This window comes from Dermochelys coriacea, chromosome 14 (genome assembly GCF_009764565.3).
Source record: "Dermochelys coriacea isolate rDerCor1 chromosome 14, rDerCor1.pri.v4, whole genome shotgun sequence".
In the NCBI taxonomy this organism is placed as follows: domain Eukaryota; kingdom Metazoa; phylum Chordata; order Testudines; family Dermochelyidae; genus Dermochelys; species Dermochelys coriacea.
This window is the reverse complement of record NC_050081.1, coordinates 20,500,248-20,520,280: the sequence shown is the minus strand read 5'-3', so window position 1 is coordinate 20,520,280 and position 20,033 is coordinate 20,500,248. Positions and strand designations below refer to the sequence as shown.

Below are 20,033 nucleotides of genomic sequence, written 5' to 3'. Positions count from 1 at the left end.
TCCCTTTGCCCACAGTTTGTTTACAGAAACCGGTGAAAGTTCCCTGTTTGTTGCAATTTGGTGTTTAAATTTAATCATTGTTTGTAGCGGTTTCTGTAGCCAAATCTAGCAACCACCATACTAAGGGGGAGTGGATGGGGGAGCAGCAGCAGAGAAGAAAAAAACAACTCACCGAAATCACTAGTGCAGACAGCCAAGAGGACTTCTGTATCACTGCAGGGACGGCAGGGAGCTAGAAAGAAAGGGGGCAGAGATAATGAGAGACCGGAAGACAAGTTGCGGGATTGTTTGAGTTAGTAAACAAGTGGCTTACATTCCAATGACTAAACATGCAGGGTCCAGTCACCCAAGTGGCTGAGAATGCTCAACAACCCAACTGAAGTCGGTGGAAACTGAATGTACTCACTGCTCAGCACCTTGCAGGATCAGACCTTTAAGATTAATGTATATTCCAGGAAGAATTTTTAAGAGATTCACTATATAGTGATTATACTGTGTATGTATTATATGTACTGTATAAACCCTTTTAAAGTGTATAGACACACACACATATTATAGATAGATAGATAGATAGATAGATACTTTAAGAGGGTTTATACAATGCATATATATGTGCAGATGCAATGTATTATGGGTATGTTTATAGTATGATCCACTGTAGAATTCAAAGCCCTTGTAAAAGCTTTGAAGATCACATTGGATTTAAAGTATTAGGGCAAAACTTCCTTTCTATAATTTATATAAGTGTAGTTGAGTTACTTCTCAAGTCATTTAGCCTAACAACAGATCAAAGATCCAGTACATTGCGGGGGCGGGGGGGAGCATGTGTTTGAAGACAGCAAGACAGACTGGAAACTCAAGCCCATATCTGTTAAAACTCAAGTAGTACAAAGACCATTTCCTGGACTGCTAGAAATATCTGAGTATCTACACTAATCTAAAAGGAGTACTTGTGGCACCTTAGAGACTAACAAATTTATTAGAGCATAAGCTTTCGTGAGCTGAAGTGAGCTGTAGCTCACGAAAGCTTATGCTCTAATAAATTTGTTAGTCTCTAAGGTGCCACAAGTACTCCTTTTCTTTTTGCGAATACAGACTAACAGGGCTGCTACTCTGAAACCTACACTAATCTAATCAATGCAAGAATGTGGCTCCTCTTTGTACTCAGCCAGCTACTTCTGAAGAGAAGGTACTGTAGTCGCAGTACAGATGTTTCTATAATACCCTATTGAGTGAAGGAATTTGCTTACTATCAGGGTCTACACTATCTAGCAATACTAATTAAGTCTGTTTGTTGAATGCTTGAGAATCAGAGCACGTTCTTGTTGCTTGATGTGATCTTAAATTGCACTTGAATATCAGTAAGAAAAATGAAAAATATCAACTGTACTATTCTCTCTGTATTATTACAAATGGTAAAACAGCTAAATGGAGATCACACAATGGGGACATGGCTAAGTGTTAAAAAGCAAAGTTTACTTTGTCAGACAATCCGAGATTAAGACAAATTAAAGTCACCCAAAATCATCATCTGAAACATTTAATAAGCAGATTTGCCAACTTTCAACTCTGATAGCAAATTCATCCATTGCACTCAGAGGTACATTTAGACAAATATGAACAAGGCTCCCTGGATTAGCTATTTCCTCAGTGCTTAACTTTTATACTTCTTATTTTAGACAGCAGAACCGTTCTTCAACATAAGACACAGCAAATCTGAATAGTTTTCCAAGGTCCCATCAAAGCAGTGATCCAAAGAGAATAATTACTACTACCAGTCGGATGATTAATACATCATGTAATACACTGCTTAATAGGATTAACTGGAACACAAAATGCACATTTCTGGGCAGGAGAGATCTGAGAGAATAACTCAAAACAGGCTGTGAAATTCTTGAGAGCTACAGACTAAGAAAACAGGCAAAGTGGTTTTGATAAAATGGCCCTGACCTGAACCTTTATCCAAAGACATGAACTAAACAGAACTTCTGAGGATTACAATTAAAACAACCAAACCGAAACACGCTTTCCCATACTCAGCATTTTTGTGCTATTTTATAGCATTCCACTTTTCGGTCAAGTTTGGAAGCACTGTACCCAAACCAGCCAAAGGCAAGAAATACTTGAAGTCTCACAAGAAAGCTTGAATGGGAGATTTCTAGAACAATTTCTTTTGATTGGTATCCAGACCAAACCTCCAAACCTTCTGATAGCTAGCAAAACTAACATAAGCTGATTTATAGAATCATAGAACTGGAAAGGACCTCGAGAGGTCATCTAGTCCAGTCCTCTGCATTCAAGGCAGGATTAAGGGTTTGTCTACACTGGCAATTTACAGCGCTGCAACTTTCTCACTCAGGGGGGTGAAAAAACACATCCTTGCACTTGCAACCCCTCCCAGCTTGGTATCGTCCACAAACTTTATAAGTGTACTCTCTAGGCCATTATCTAAATCATTGATGAAGATATTGAACAGAACTGGACCCAGAACCAATCCCTGCAGGACCCCACTAGTTATGCCCTTCCAGCATCACTGTGAACCACAGATAACTATTCTATGGGAAAAAATTTCCAGACCGTTATGCACCCAACTTATAGTAGCTCCATTTAGGTTATATTTCCCTACTTTGTTTATGAGCCGGTCATGCGAGACAGTATCAACAGCCTTACTAAAATCAAGATATACCACATCTACCGCTTCCCCCCATCTAGCAGGCTTGTTACCCTGACAAAGAAAGCTATCAGGTTGGTTTGACATGACTTGTTCTTGACAAATCTGTGCTGACTGTTATTTATCACCTTATTATCTTCTAGGTGTTTGCAAATTGATTGTCTTTCCGGGTACAGAAGTTAAGCTGATAGGTCTGTAATTCCCCAGGTTGTCCTTATTTCCCTTTTTATAGATAGGCAAATACAGTGCCATTTTCCAATCTTCTGGAATGTCTCCCATCTTCCATGACTTTTCAAAGCTAATTGCTAATGGCTCAGATATCTCCTCAGTCAGCTCCTTGAGTATTCTAGGATGTAGTTAATCAGGCCCTGGTGATTTGAAGATATCTAACTTGTCTAAGTAATTTTTGACTTGTTCTTTTCCTCTTTTAGACTCTGATCCTACCTCATTTTCACTGGCATTCACTATGTTAGATGTCCACTTGCCACCACCTTCTTGGTGAAAACCGAAACAGAGAAGTCATTAAGCACCTCTGCCATTTCCACATTTTCTGTTATTGTCTTCTCCCCCCCTCATTGAGTAACAGGCCTACTCTGTCCTTGGTCTTCCTCTTTAGCAAAGCACTTATGCACGTACTTTAATTCCATTAATTTTAATAAAAGGAGTACTTGTGGCACCTTAGAGACTAACAAATTTATTTGAGCATAAGCTTTCGTGAGCTACAGCTCACTTCATTGGATGCTACAGCTCACTTCATCGGATGCATTCTGCATCGGATGAAGTGAGCTGTAGCTCACGAAAGCTTATGCTCAAATAAATTTGTTAGTCTCTAAGGTGCCACAAGTACTCCTTTTCTTTTTTGCAAATATAGTGTAACACAGCTGCTACTCTGAAACCTGTTATTAATTTTAATGGAACTGGAGCACCTGCTTAAGTATTACACAGTCTGCTATGGCCCCAATTCAGTGCATGTGACAAAGTTAGGGAGTCCAGACCAAAAAAACATTTTATTGTATTAGGTTTGTGATGATTTGTAAAATGTCGGTGAAAACAGTTGTGTTTAGATCCAGTTATCTCTCTGTAGCTCTTACAAACCCAAACAAAATATCTGCACATGAGAACAACCAGCCCAGTTTAGTTCTCAAAACAGAGTGTAATACAAATAAGAGCATTAGATCTGAAAAGAAAATGATACATTAAAGGTTCTTTACATTTTAATCGTCTAATGGTAGTAGTACAGATAAGGACATTTGTTAGTATATTTGAAATATAGAACCAGGTCCCGATAACAGTGGGTTCTCAGAAGAATGGACATTAGAGTGAGAGAGCACAATATTAACTTTTTCCTTTCAAATTCTAGGCAGCGGCAGATTAGCCACTAGGCCAACTGGGGGGCCCCTGGCAAAATGGGCATCCCGACCCCACTCCCTAGCAGGAGCACCGAGCAAGCCCCCGTGCCCCAACCCCATTTCCTGGCAGGAACATGGGGGGAGGGGGAGGGGGACTGCACTTGCTCTGGCCCAGGGGCCCCACAAATCCCTAATCTGCCTCTGATTCTAGGTCAAAATGGGGTGCTTAGTACACCTGCCACTAAACCATTACTCATAACTCCTTTCCAGTTCCAAGCTGATTCACAGTAGTTTAGTGGTGCTGGAGCACATTCAGAACTACTTGTAGCACCGCCCATGGTGGCAACACAAAGCATATTCTAGAACACCTCCCTTCACAGCATCCCTACCACCTTTTTGTCATTTGCATTCAGACCACCAGGTATACTATGCAATGAGTCTGTGTGACTGGGGTGGGAGTCGGGGTCGGGGGGAGAGATAAGACACTGATTCTTGCTGAGGCCAACTGACCATAAAAGGCAGAATACATTCAAAGTCATTAAAATGGAAAATTCAACTTCATACAGTCTCATGAAGAGCAAGAAATCCCAGGGATGTCTGTGGAATTTTTAAAAACCTGTGCTTTATTAGGGTATAACACAGGGGTGGGCAAACTATGGCTGGCAGGCCAAATCCACTAGCCATTTTAATCTGGCCCTCGAGCTCCTGCTGGGGAGCAGGATCTAGGGCTTGCCCTGCTTTGGCACTCCAGCGGGGGAGCAGGATTGGGGGCCACTCTGTGCAGCCCCCAGAAGTAGTAGCATGTCCCCCCTCCGGCTCCTATGCATAGGGGCAGCCAGGAAGCTCAGCACACTGCCCCCATCCCAAGTGCTGCCCCCGCAGCTCCCATTGGCCTGGAACTGCAGCCAATAGAAGCCGCAGGGGTGACATCTGCGGACGGGGCAGCACACAGCAGAGCCACCTGGCCGCACCTCTACGAAGGAGCCAGAGGATGGACATACCGCTGCTTCCGGGAGCTGACTTTGCCCACACCTGGTATAACACATACGATGTGTTAAATTAGCGCTGACTTACACATATTACCATACTTAACATCTGATACAGGCTGTTGGCTGGCCATGTTTTCTCCATCCAAGGCCAGAATGCCATACACACCCTGGCCCCATCCTACAATGTGGACAGCATATTTATTTACATCAAAAATGCAAAACACTTATTTTGTCCCAGGAGAATTAGGATCTGATTGAAGTTCTTTTATGAAGAAACCTGCACAGTTTTTAGAGAAGAGCATCAAAATCACAGCAGGACGATATTCTACCCACACTCCACACTGCATCCCCTGCTTGCTGACTAAGTTTTGTGGCTTACTAGGTTCTCTCACTTTCAACACTGAGCTATCGGAACTAGAGACAAAAGAAACCCCAAACTTCAACCAATTTGATTTTTTAAAATTCATTAATTCAACAAGCCTTAATTCATGCAGCAGCAGAAGAAAAAAGCAACATTTTATTAGTTCCCTCCAAATCCCAGATGCCTGTAACTCAACTATAGCGCTCGTGGCATAATGCCTGCATTGTGCATGTCGGCTGCCAAATCTATTGGGAATTCCTCTGATGGATTTTGACAGTATCCTGACCTGAAGTAACCTGAGGTAGCCCCCCCAAGCCAGTGCCTCTGAAGGCCTCTCTATTCAATTCACTGCAGAGGGGGATGTAATTACATCATTCCTCACAAGCTAACAGTCATGTCCCCAGCTGCTTTGAGCGATTTGCCCTCTGAACCTGATGTTACTGAGGAGGACATGGTGATACTAACAATAGACTGCACTTGTTGGCCAGCAGACTTGTTGAACCTGTCTCTCTGTCCTTCCCATGGGGAGAATGGGGGGAAGGGGGAATAGAAGGGGTGAGGGGAGAGGGAGAGAGAGAGAGACTGCTGATAAACTGCAAATGCAGGTGATCACTGCTTGGTGTTTCTAAGCTCAAAGGGCTTCCCAACAGCATGTGCTGGAAAGGAAGTAAAGATGAATGGGTTTGGAAGAGATATCATTTGACACAGAGACTAGATTCAAGTGTGATTTTAATACAGCATCTTGTGATAAAAAAATGGTGTTCCCACCATTTAGGGAGCCAAAGAGTCAAGGGCAGGTGCTGGGGAACAACAGTTGAGTCCCAAAGCCAGGTTTTGGGATCTGCCAAATCTACAGCTGCGGCCGCCCCTCTTCCCCTGATGTGTAGCAGTTCCAAAATGCATATGGCCATATGTGAGCTGCTGCTGCTACTACCTGAAATTGAGGAAGGTGATGGTTCAGAAGAGATTACATTTTGAGATGAAATCCCTAATAATCTGCTTCCCTCTGGAATCCTCACACTGGCCCTTCAGAACACATACAACACATGTTACCTACCATAATGTACCATAAGTTTTATAAATAACTATCCTCAGCCATCTCGACTCTCCCATGCCTTGTTCCATAACTCAGTGTTTACACTGGGCAAAGTAGGTGTCAAATGCTACCAGATCAGAATGTCTGTTTCATACCCCTTCAATATAGAGGCAAATAACTGCACAAGAGGCAAAGCAGAGGACAATGAGTCCAATGACAGGAATTTCCAAACCACCACGAATAAGCAGAATCTTCAGCCACACTTGTATTTTTGTCCAACCGTTCATCGTTAAACATCTTGCCTAGGCCAGGTGTCCAGTAGTGATAAATTCCAGCTTCTCATGAGACATCCCCTCAACAAGCCCAAGATGTCTGGTTACTGAGCCCACCTCATGCCACCCCTCTGCCCTATTGCATCAGCAGCCTGCATGTTGAAATTTACAAGAACCTTGCTGGTAGGTAGCAAGCAGACAGGGTTTCCCTTTAGGCAGAAATGGAAAGGCTTACTGCAAAGTGTTTGCAGAAAACCACTCTTCGGAGGCATATCCTTTGATTTCAAGAAGTAGGAGTGCATGCCTGTGGTGCAGTGGGAGGGTAACAGTGGTTTGTTTGTACTTCCCATTCCCATAGAAGATGGCATTCTCTCACATAACAACCCTTCAAAGGATTATTTATAAATCAGATGAACACTAGCTTTAACTTTAAAACACATTGGGAGAACCCAAGCCTGGCTGAAGCTCTTATCCCTCCTAACTAAACACAGACCCCCAAAAACTATGGAACTAACCTAACATTTGCTGCCATCACATTGATCATCACTCTGCTTGTGTGTTAACAGCCTTTTTTCCCCATCTTCTGTCTGTCTGGTCTATTTAGATCACAAACTCTTCAGGGTAGGGACTTCTCTGCTCTTTGTTTGTGAAGTGCCTAGCACAATGGGGTCCCATTCTTTGTTGGTCCTTAGGTGTTATCACATAAATATGATTCCTAATAAAAATGCCTACTAGTCAAGCTCAGCCCAGGAAAACCACTGTCACAACTGTCCCCCTAGTTGGCAGTCTCAGCAGACAGAGCAAGGACTGAAGGGGGCCCTGGGAGACTGAACTGTCCCTTATATTCCTAGAAGTGTTCCTTCCAGGTCGGTTTAGGGCAGTGCAAGCAATTCTGCACAGCAGCAATATGCATTGTGCTTATTTTGGGGCCCCACCAGAGGACTTCAGTCTCCAGGGAATGTCAGCACCAAATCCACATGGAACAAACTGCTTCAAAATACTAATCATCAGTGATTCCTGTGATCTAAACTTAATTTTAAAATGCACAGATGTGGCCACTGATTAATATGCATTTCTCACGGAGTCATTTCTACTTAAGACTCAGCAAAATGAGTTTTGTCCCAATGATTCTGCTGGTGGTGGAATATTTGAGAAACAAAATATTCCTATTCCGTGGCCCAATCCCACTCCTGTTGGCTCGAGTCAGAGAAGGTCCTTAAGTTAATTTTCCCAAGGCCGTCTTAGGCTCCTTTTGGAAGAGTTCAACATCTTCCCAGGAAATGAACTTCAGTCCAAAAAGCCACTATTCTGCACCAGTGGTAGCTGAGGTTTCTGGACAAGTGTTCCATTTACCAGACTATGACTATGCCTGCATCAACCAATACACCATCTATCTCTCATTCGATTTGGGGAGCTCTAACCCACCATGTAACTTGAAGGGTGGTGGAGAAGGAACACATAAGGAGGGGAAATCTGCACCACTTATCACAGAAGTCTGAAGTGCTGCTCTAGATAAGCCTTCAACTCTTCTCCTCCCATCAGCGTTCTGGATCTGGATTCTAAGACCCGCCTGACCCCATCCCAAAATGCTGTCTGAAATGGCGTCAATGCACCTGGATCTGAATTGTGAAAGGGCAGTCATCTTAATTCTGACGCAAACAGATCTCATGTCAACAGAACTAAATCCAAGCCACCTGCACTTTGGACAATACCTCCAGCCACAAAAATCACATTTCAATCACTTGATGGAGAAAATGTGGAGGTCTAACGTAGAGAGCTTCTCCACAGCTGTGGCAGAAGTTAATGACTCCTGACCACATGACACAAAGGAGCCATCTCCTCACTCCCTTGCTTTATGGCATTTTCCTGTCTCTTACTTGGATAGTATTACATGAATCTCTGCAAACACTGCAACTTTCCTATACTAATGTTTTACTATGAAAGTTCCAAACTGTATAACAAACATACTGTAGTGGAACATGTGCTCAGCTAAATAATATCAGGATGCAGGTTTGAGAATGACTTTGCTTCTTTCACCAGCAGAATAGGAGAGTCACTCACTTGACATACTGGGAAAAACTCCTGTATACAGAATTCTGCTGCAGTTGATGGAGTCACATGTGGGATAAATTGAGCTTACAGTCTTTGTTGGGAGTTATTAGTGTCATTAAGCAGGGCTAAACTGAACAGAGCAGGTAACCTCAGAGTGAGATATAAATGGCAGCCCAGAACAAAGGTCATGATACTAAACACTATGGCTTCCTTCTACAGCTGGCCCATGATAATCTAATAGTTGGCACACATAGTAGGTCAATGAACCAATGGTTGGGGCCTAAATCTTGTCAGTCATGACACTAAAGCAGGGGTGGGCAAACTTCTTGGCCCATGGGCCACATCTGAATATGGAAATTGTATGGCGAGCCATGAACGCTCACGAAATTGGGGGTTGGGGTGCATGAGGGGGTGAGGGGTCTGGCTGGGGGATGCAGGCTCTGGGGTGGGGCCAGAAATGAGGGTGCAGGAGGGGGCTCCAGGGTAGGGCAGGCGGTTGGGGTGTGTGGGGGGGTGAGGGCTCCTGCTGGGGGTGCAGGCTCTGGGGTGCAGGAAGGTAGGACCGAGGGGTTCAAAGGGCAGGAGGGGTATCAGGGCTGGGGTAGGGGGTTGGGGTGCTGGAGGGGGTCAGGGGTACAGGCTCCAGGAGGCGCTTACCTCAAGCAGCTCCCGGAAGGAGCAGCATGTCCCCTCTCTCGCTCCTACGCGGAGGTGTGGCCAGGCAGCTCTGCGCAGTGCCCAATCTGCAGATGCTACCCCAACAGCTCCCATCGGCTGTGGTTGCCAGACAATGGGAGCTGTGGGGGCGGCGCTTGGGACGGGGGCAGCGTGCAGAGCCTCCTCGCTGCCCCTATACGTAGCAGCTGGAAGGGGGACATGCTGCTGCTTCTGGGAGATGTGCAGAGCCACAGCACACATGGAGCAGGGCAAGCCCCGGACCCCACTCCCAGCAGGAGCTTGAGGGCCAGATTAAAACGTCTGAAGGGCCGGATGTGGCCCCTGGGCCGTAGTTTGCCACCCCTGCACTAAAGCATACATAAAGAGTCTACAAATGAGCCTTTTGCTGAAACTTGGGTGTTACGGTTCCAAAACGGTGTCTACACAAAGGGATCACTGCCAAAAAAGCAAAAGAAGACAATATCTAGCCTTGAATTAACAGAATGAAAGTGAGGGCATTTATCTTCTATAACAATAAAAGTACAGCAAGACAAGGTTAAAAAAAATCAGCTCTGATTATCTGGCTTAACTTGCTTTCAGTGTTCAGTTCAACATACACAAATCTACAAGCCTTAGGCAGGGACTGGAACTATGGTATTTAATTTTCCAAAAGTAATTTAACCTGCAAATAAGTTTAATGAAATTCAGACTTTAAGATGCTGTGTCATGGATTGTGCCCAGAGGCCTGAGTTCATTCCACTTCCTTCCTGGAGAGAAGGGGTTGGGGGAGCACAATCTAAACCTTATTGTTGGAGACACAATGACCTCTGCACTCTGAGAAATATAAAATCCATGCGAGCGCTTAAATCAAAATTTAACTTTTAATAGAAACTTCTTCCAAAAGAGCATTAAAGTTCTAAGTATTGAAGAAGCAGGTTTACATCAACAGTTCCTGATGAAGGGATTTAGTTTTAGATGAGCCAGATTTTTAAACATCATTTTCAAAATGAAACTTCACTTGGCAGAAGCAACGATGGATCTTCAGTACTATTTATTTTAAAATTGGCAAGCTAACCTCATTCTGCTGTTCATAGCCACAGCACACACTCCAACAGATCCAATAACTTAAAACAGATCAAAGGCCAGCTAGATGCACAAACATGCATTTATTTAGAAAATGCAGAACAGCTCTTTTATTCAAGCAGCTTTACACAGGGATAAATTGCACCTTCGGGCTCAGCCCTGAGCAAGGGCTTGTACACACCCACACCAAGGGGTTGCGCGCGCACGCACACACACACACACACACACACACACACACACACACACGGGAAGAAGGGCAGAGACGAAACTTGACTCATTCCCTGTTCCTCTTTGCCCACCTATTCCCAGGGGAAGCCTTCAAAGAGGCTCTGCGCTAGCCTCAGACCCAGGCAGGCCTGACTCAGCCAAGCAGGGGCAGGGTTTTCCTGCCTCAGCCAGGCTGATTACAAGAGGGGCACGAATTCGGATCAGCCATTGCACCACCACCATTCCTGTAACTCCTGTTAAACCTGCCTGCAATGAGCCCTTTGGAGCAGAGTTGGCTGCACATAATAAATATTTTTCTGTGCTTAAAATCACTTGTGCAGACTGAATTTTCAGCTAAACCCCTTGCATTGTTCCTACCCGAGAGGGCAGGACTTAGCAGAAGTTTTTTTCCACAGAACTGATACTATTTTGTTTCATTTTGCTGTAGAGGCGAATCTTTAACAGCTATTTCTCTGCTTCTCTTCCCCACAACTCAATTAAAAAGTGAACCGAGCTGGTGGGAATTGTTGCGTCTGTATGTACACAAAACACTGATATGAAGCCATAAAAAAAAAAACAACCCATGTGTTTATTTATCCCACAGTTCATGCCTCTCTGCTCCACTGTGCATACCAGCTGCCCCCTTGCAAAAGCATCATCTCCACACAAGTGACCTAGAGCAGCTCAGGCATCTACCAGTTGAATGGACAGAGCTTGTAGCTTTTACTAGTCAAAAGGCAATATTTGCCTGAGGTCTATAAAAATTTAAGAGAAGGTGCTCCCACTACCAGTGAGGTCCACGGGCAGTGTGCCCTGCTGAGTAGCCCAGTAATCTCCCAGCTGCTGGAAAACAGAAGAGTGCTGGGACTTCTATAGAGTGTTACCCCGGACGCAAATGAGCAATTCCATCTTTTATATCAGCCTCTGGCTAGTAAAACTCTCAGACATTTGACGCTCTCCATCTTTTAGCTGCTGGAAGGGAAAAGGAACATTCTGCCTATAGCATAGTATCCAGTTTTCCTTCCTGCTTTCCTATAACAAGCTCCACCACTACTACTCTTGCCTTCTCTTAGCAGCAGCAGTGTGATATGGACACGAATCTTGTCTGTTCTACAGATTTCTGAACAGTAATAGTGAAACTGACCAGAGTATTAACTTTGGTCTTCCTTGCTGCATAAAATAGCCATGAGCAATATCAGTGGCATTGGAGCAGTGTGTCTGAAGACTCAGGAAGACAGCTCACAAAGTTATCTTTATCATCAGGAGGACTGGAAAACTTATTTTAAAACAAGATTAAATTCAGCAGAAATTGATGACTCAGCCACTTCCCTCCCCTGATGAGTAGGTGTTGGAAGGTCTTGGTAGTAGCAATAAGTTTCAGTTTCCCTGAATGATGTGCTAGCTACAGGCTGAGGGGAACATGAAATTATGCATAAAATATTTTTTTAAAAAGCTGTTTCAGTTAGAAAGAAAGAAATCCTCATAGAGGATGTCAATCTAAAGTTGACAAGATATTACTAAGGGTTGTTCTACACTTCCAAGGTATATTGGCGTAGCTACATTGGTCAGGGCTGTGAAAAAAACACAGCTCTGACTGAAACACCTATGACAACAGTACCCGCAGTGTAAATGCAGGTATGTCTATGGAAGAGGTCTTTTGTCAACACAGCTAACACCGTTCCAGGAGGGGGTATTCCTACATCAACTGAAAAACTCCATTTGTCAGAATAGGCTGTATCTACACTAGGACCTATGCCATCATAGCTAAGCTAGTATAGGCTCTGTAGGGTAGACATTCTCCAATAGGTCACCCATTTCATGCTCCTGTGTTAATGAAACTATATGGTAAATCAGATGCTCTGCTCTAGTTTCAGAATTTCCCCATTGCTCTCTGGTATCAGTATAATAAAAAATAGAGAGCTGGTGCCGATTAACACAATTTGGATGCTTGCCAGGAATTTTTCAACCACCCTCCTGCCCCCCATATGTAGTATGGATCTGAGTGGAATGAAATTAATTGACAAGAAGCTGGTTAAAGTTAAACCTGAAAGTGAAGTAATGAAAGATCAAAGGTTAAGTGAGCCTTTAAAGACATAAGAGCCCTTTTTAAGTCCTGTTTTAGCAGTGGAATTCCTCTATGGGAGGGAGAATTCTGGGGTCTGTGTATGGAATACAAATAAAAATCCACTAATTTTTAAGACATTTTCTGAAACATCACTGCTCTTGATGGGCACATTTATTTTCCCCTTCAAAGTTACATGCTCATTTCTGATTGCAAGGCTTGACAGATTCATATACTGGAACACAACACAGGATTCTTCTGTGTTATAAGATCATGCTTCTGTGCCAGATGGGCTAGACTTTCCACATTACCCTGCACCTCTTATAGGCATTTACACCTAGGCAAAATGGGTATAAAACTGCTACCATTAACTGCACAAGAAACTCTGAAAGGTTTAAGGCAGTGAAAGTCAAGCCCTAAACAAACTCCAAGTATTTGTGCTGTATTACATTATATATTTTGTGTTTACTGTAAATAATGTAGCAGATTAAAGATCAAGAGGTTTTCTACACTGCAATTTATTAAAACCAGGTTCCCACATGTGAAAACCTGGAGCACATTTCAGTAGTAACAGAGTTCCTTCCAAAGTGGGGAGGGGAGGGGGGATGCAATCCCCTCCCCACCATCCATCACCAGTCCTTTCTTTTACTACAGCCTCAGGAATTAGCAAACTAAACAGTTTTGCAGAGCAAGCAAGGAGCATTATTAGAGACTGCCAAGCAATTCTGCTGGTGGGGCTATCTTCTGCTATACATAAGGGTCAAAGCAAACAGAACCCCAGCTGCCTGGATAACATACCTGATTGCTTATTGGTTTTGACTGCCCACTGAGTTGAGAAATAAGTTAAGTGCATTCATGGGAAGTCCAGCTAAAATAAGCTACTTTCTTCTACCTTCTCCCTGGGTATTTATCATTACAACTCTATTGTCACCTCTTCCGCTCACTGAAGAAGCAGACTGTATTGCGCTGGCAACATCAAAGGGCAGCCACAGCTGTATACTACGCTTGGAGTACAGGGAGTAAAGAAGAAAGGGGGATCCAGTACCAAATTCCCTCTATATTACTCAGGAAACATGAAAACAGGTAATGGGGTGAAGCATTCTATGGGACTTTATTAATAAAAAATGTTACACACAAGTCCTTTTTGAAACCCTGGGTCTCTCCTCCAAAGTTTTAAAGGTGTTGATGCAAGCAACATTCCATTTTCTACCTTTCATTCAGGCCCTGCAAGCCTTCCTCCCCACCTCCCAGTTTAAATAGTTTAAGATTGTATGTGTTACCACTACTTTGGGGGAACTCAGTTCTCAGAAAGGGGTTCTTGTGCATTCAATTTCACCATCTCTGCCAACTACTGCAAATTTTTCCCAAATCTCTAGAGTCACATAAATGGTTCAAACAAGTTTCTGGTTTCTCAAATATAATCCTATTGTAGCTTCCCTGCTTAGATGAGCATGTACTTTACAAATGACCAATCAAGCTAAACTAGATGCTTGCCAATAACAATAGCTTCACTGCAGCTCACAGTAAATCCTCCACCTTTCAATTTTTGTTTCACTTTTTTTAAAAAAGTATGTGGCATTTGCTTCGTTCTTTAGCCATTTGCATAGTTCATTTGCATCTGGCTGGTGGATCTCATCATCTTTTGGGCACAGGTAACAAAAAATAGCTTTAAGAGCATGTCCCCGAAGAGGATGAGCAAAGGGAAGAAAGTACAATTTTGTTTTCCTAATAACCTATTACCCTTATCTGAAAATCTGCCTCAAAAGCCTCACAGCTGGAGGCAGCTCACCCACAAGCAATTGTTTCTGGGTGTAGCCTTGGTTTGGCTTGAAATGCAGCTTTATTTGTTTGAAGCCAATTATGCAATCAACAAATGAATACTGGCTGATGAGGTGCTATGAAACATATTCCACTGCTTTGTGTGGACACAAATGGACCACAGCAAGTGATTCTTTTTTCTTGGCAAAACTGAGGCCATGTCTACACTACCACTTATGTTGCTCAGAGATAGTGGGGGAGGGAACCATCCTGAACAACATAAATTTCACTGGGGTAGCGTGCACAGCATTACGTCGGCATAGAGTGGCTATACGAGCAATCTTATGGCGCCACTGCATTGGTGCAGCTGTGCTGCTACAAACTTGCTAGCGTAGACATGGCCTTAATCCCAAAGAGTCAGAGAATTTTTTGTAATGCTTTTCTGAGGGTTATTTAGTAAAAATTAACAAATCTGACAAACAGAGGATTCTAGGAAAGAAGAAATAATAAAAAGAAAAGAAATGATTGATTTACAGTAGTGAATGCTTTGAAATTTGAATGATTCCTCACTGGAATTAATCCTGCGCAGAGAGCTGGGAAATATCACCAAAGGATTTGCTAACATACTGAATTCCAGAACATATTTCTATTGAACCTATTATTGTAGCTTCATAAGCTTCTGATGTTCACTGGAAATTAGGGCTGTCAAGTGATTAAAAAAATGAATTGCGATTAATCGCGCTCTTAAGCAATAATAGAATACCATTTATTTAAATATTTTTGGATGTTTTCTACATTTTCAAATATATTGATTTCAATTACAACACAGAATACAAGGGGAAGAGTGCTCACTTTATATTATTTTTTATTACAAATATTTGCACTGTAGAAAACAAAAGAAATAGTATTTTTCAATTCACCTAATACAAGTACAGTAGTGCAATCTCTTTATCTTGAAAGTTGAACTAACAAATGTAGAATTATGTACAAAAAAACCCTGCATTCAAAAATAAAACAATGTAAAACTTTAGAGCCTACAAGTCCACTCAGTCCTACTTCAGCCAATTGCTCAGACAAACAAGGTTATAATTTGCAGGAGATAATGTTGCCCACTTCTTGTTTACAATGTCACCTGAAAGTAAGAACAGACATTTGCAAGGCACTGTTGTAGCTGGCATCACAAGATATTTACGTGCCAGATGCGCTAAAGATTCATATGTCCTTTCATGTTTTAACCACCATACCAGATGACATGCATCCTTGCTGATGACGGGTTTTGCCCAATAACCTTCCAAAGCAGAGAGGACTGACGTACATTCAGTTTTGTTATCTGAGTCAGATGCCTCCAGAAGGTCGATTTTTTCTTTTCTTTCTTTCTTTCTTTCTTTCTTTCTTTCTTTTTGGTGGTTTGGGTTCTATAGTTTCCGCATCTGAGTGTTGCTCTTTTAAGACTTCTGAAAACATGCACCAAACCCCATCCCGATCAGATTTTGGAAGGCACTTCAGATTCTTAAACCTGGAGTTGAGTGCTGTAGCTATTTTTAGAAATCTCACATTGATACCTTCTTTGCATTTTGGTCACATCTGCTGTGAAAGTGTTCTTAAAATGAACAACATGTGCTGGGTCATCATCCGAGACTGCTATAACATGAAATATATGGCAGAATGTGGGTAAAACAGAACAGAAGATATACAATTCTCCCCCAAGGAGTTCAGTCACAAATTTAATTAACACACTATTTTTTTAACGAGCATCATCAACATGGAAGCATGTCTTCTGGAATGGTGGCCGAAGCATGAAGGGGGCATACGCCTGTTTAGCATATCTGGCAGGTAAATACCTTGCAACACCAGCTACAAAAGTGCCATGTGAACGCCTGTTCTCACTTTCAGGTGACGATGTAAATAAGAAGCAGACAGTGTTATGTCCCATAAACGTAAACAAACTTGTTTGTCTTAGCGATTGGCTGAACAAGAAGTAGGACTGAGTGGACCTGTAGGCGCTAAAATTTTACGTTGCTTTGTTTTTGAGTGCAGTTATATAACAAAAACAAATCTACATTTGTAAGTTACACTTTCACAATAAAGTGATTGCACTATTGTACTTGTATGAGGTGAATTGAAAAATGCTATTTCTTTTCATCATTTTTACAGTGCAAATATTTGTAATCAAAAATAATAATATAAAGTGAGCACTGTACACTTTGTATTCTGTGTTGTAATAGAAATCAATATATTTGAAAATATAGAAAAACATCCAAAAATATTTAATACATTTCAATTGGTATTCTATTGTTTAACAGTGCAATTAATCACGATTAATTTTTTTGAGTTAATCGCGAGTTAACTGTGACTAATCAACAGCCCTACTGGAAATTAAAGAGCAGTCCTCGTAATCCTCCTCACCAATGGTTCTCATCAATGACACTGATTCACAAGGCAGGTCCTGTAAATTGCACAAATCACTGAGCTTTTAGTTAAAATGCTCTGGGAGCCGTGCTCATTTCCACCACCTCTTTGCCAATATAGCCAATAAGCACACACACTGTGGATGGGAAAGTAATCCAACACCAATACTCTGATCCCACAAATTCTTATGCACATGAGAAATCCAGCCTAAAGTTACTCACATCCCTAAGTGTTTGCAGGGTTAATGCCCAGCACAGCAATGTTGCTTCATCGCCAACTGCTAGGCCATGAACAATGCAAAATGCACCTGCCCTTTTAGACAATGAGAATCAGCAACACCACTAGTCCAAGAGGCAGAAGGTGCGATTGCTCCCAAATTTAGACCAGAGTAGGGGCGTGTCTACACTAGCACTTTACAGCGCTACAAACTTTCTTGTTCAGGGGTGTGAAAAATCACCTCCTTGAGCTCTGCAAGTTTCAGCGCTGTAACCTGCCAGTATAGACAGTGCACCAGTGCTGGGAGCTACGCCCCCCGTGGAGTTGACCAGTGAAGATGTGCCCTAGGGCACTGCAGTAACTAAAGGCTATTAACAAAAAGAAAAGGAGTACCCGTGGCACCTTAGAGACTAACAAATTTATTAGAGCATAAGCTTTCGTGAGCTACAGCTCACTTCATCGGATGCTATTAGCATTTTCATAATTCTGGGGTGGAAGGGTGACCCACTTCTAGTGTCTTGTTGTACCCCTTATAGTGCTCAAGGGAGGCACAGGAAATAGCTGACTGGGAGTTAAGAAAGCTTCTAAATATTTGCACTGTACCAACACTTTCTACCAGCCCGAGCCAGTGAATTAACAGCTTACAGGAAGTAGCTGGATATTGTTCTCAATTAGAAAACTGGATTTATCCAATTTTTTTTTTAAACATTTGAGTGTTGCACCTCCAGTTAGCTATAAACATTCTCAGCTAGTTACTGGGCATTAATAAAGGAAACTCATAAAATGGGTAGCAGAACCTGCATTATAATGGATAGATGTCATCAAGATAAAGAACATTTCTGTTAAAGTTTGACTTTGCTAGCGCAGAACAACTCACAGTCACATGAATATTTTTAGTGAACTCCAGCAATCAAGTTACAAGAACATAACATACAAACAAGCAGTGATCATACCGGATCAAACCAATCATCCATCGAGCCAAGTATCCTGTCTTCCAACAGTGGCCAATGCCAGATGCTTCAGAAAGAATGAACAGAACAGGGCAATTATCAAGTGACCCATCCCCTATTTTCCAGTCCCGGCATCTGGCAGCCAGAGACTTAGGAAACCCAGAGCATAGGGTTGCGTCCCTGTCTATTTTGGCTAATAGCCATTGATGGAGCTATTCTCCATGAACTTAACTAATTCTTTTTTCAACCCAGTTATATTTCTGGCCATCACAACATCCTATGGCAATGTATTTCACAGGCTGACTGTATGTTGTGTGAAGAAGTACTTCCTTTTGTTTGTTTTAAACCTGCTGCCCACTTATTTTATTGGGTAACCCCTCCTGTGTTCTTTTGTTATGTGAAGTGGTAAAAAACTTCCTTATTCAAGTTTGACTATACAGCTGACATTGGGCTAGATACCAATAACTTAAGTGAGGTGCTTCTCAACATGAATAAGTGAATCCAAATCTGGTCCTTACTCGACAGCTGTAATAGCAACTTTTTTCCAGCTGAAATTACCTCAATTCCCCCCCCCCAAAAGATCCAGGATAAAAAAGTTCTATACATTTTATCACTGTAATTTCTTACTTTGGCGTATTTACTAAAAATCAGAGTCCTGAGGAGTAAAATGTCCTAAATACACCTCCATGCTTTTACAAACTGAATGTATTATGTTGTTATGGTAGAAAATTTAGTTTGGGTCTAAAAACGTTGGCAAGCATAGCAATGTCAGTTGGGGGGGGGGGCATCCTATGCCTAACTGACACCACTGTGCCAGCAAAAGCCCTAATGTAGAGGTAGTTATAAGACTCACAGAAATCCTTTTGCTGGTATAGGCTGAGTCTCTATTAAGAAGCTTTGTCAGTATAGCTATACTGGAAAATCCTTTCTAATGTAGTCAAGGTATCTATTGTAGGGCTATTGACACAGGTGCCAACTCCGTGGGTGCTGGAGCACCCACGGGGGAAAAAAAAAGAAAGAAAGTGGATGCTCAGCACCCACCAATTAGCTGCTCAGTGAGCCCAACTGATCAGCTTCGCTGCAGGAAGGGGAAAGAGCAGGGGTGTGGCTTTGGGGGAAGGGGAGGAGTGGGAGCGGGGCCTCGGGGTGGAGCAAGTCAGCACCTGTGGCTATTGGGGTAAGTGTAAATATTAAAAGAATCTCATTTAACAACCCAAGCAAATGAGATTTTTCCTGCTTCTCAAAGGCCATTGGTCAGAATGTCACAGTGCATCAATTCTGGAGTTGAGCAAACAACCTTCTAAGAACATAGGACCTGATCCAAAGTCCATTAAAGTTAATGGAAGGACTTCTATTGACTTAACTGAGCTTTGGATCAGACTCAATGATCCCAGTCTAAAATGGATGAAAATTCAGAGTCCAAATTGCGCATCTAGGGGCTCAAGGCAGCAATGCTGCTTTATTGCCAACTGCTAGTAAGCAAAAATGCATAATACATCTGCCCCTTTAGACTAGGAGAATCAGCAATACCCTCAGCTACTACTTTATGTATCTAGAGGAGAATGTATGAAATGAAGGTTGCCAAACTTTAACAAATTACATAAAGGCCAATAAAAAGAAAAGGAGTACTTGTGGCACCTTAGAGACTAACAAATTTATTTAAGCACAAACTTTCGTGAGCTACAGCTCACTTCATTGGAGCTGACAGGTTTCAGAGTAGCAGCCGTGTTAGTCTGTATTCGCAAAAAGAAAAGGAGTACTTGTGGCACCTTAGAGACTAACAAATTTATTAGAGCATAAGTTTTCGTGAGCTACAGCTCACTTCATCAAGTGAGCTGTAGCTCACGAAAGCTTATGCTCTAATAGATTTGTTAGTCTCTAAGGTGCCACAAGTACTCCTTTTCTTTCATTGGAGCTGTAGCTCACGAAAGCTTATGCTCAAATAAATTTGTTAGTCTCTA

The 20,033-nt window shown here is 42.4% G+C and overlaps 1 protein-coding gene across 1 annotated transcript in view; it reads right to left on the bottom strand.

The window, feature by feature from the left end:
* Positions 1 to 20,033, bottom strand: part of METRNL (meteorin like, glial cell differentiation regulator) — a 33,997-nt gene that overhangs the window by 1,530 nt on the left and 12,434 nt on the right. The window contains exon 3 of the mRNA XM_038371654.2: positions 173 to 232. Within this exon, the coding sequence (XP_038227582.1) occupies positions 173 to 232 (60 nt within the window). The remainder of the gene's footprint in view (positions 1 to 172; positions 233 to 20,033) is intronic.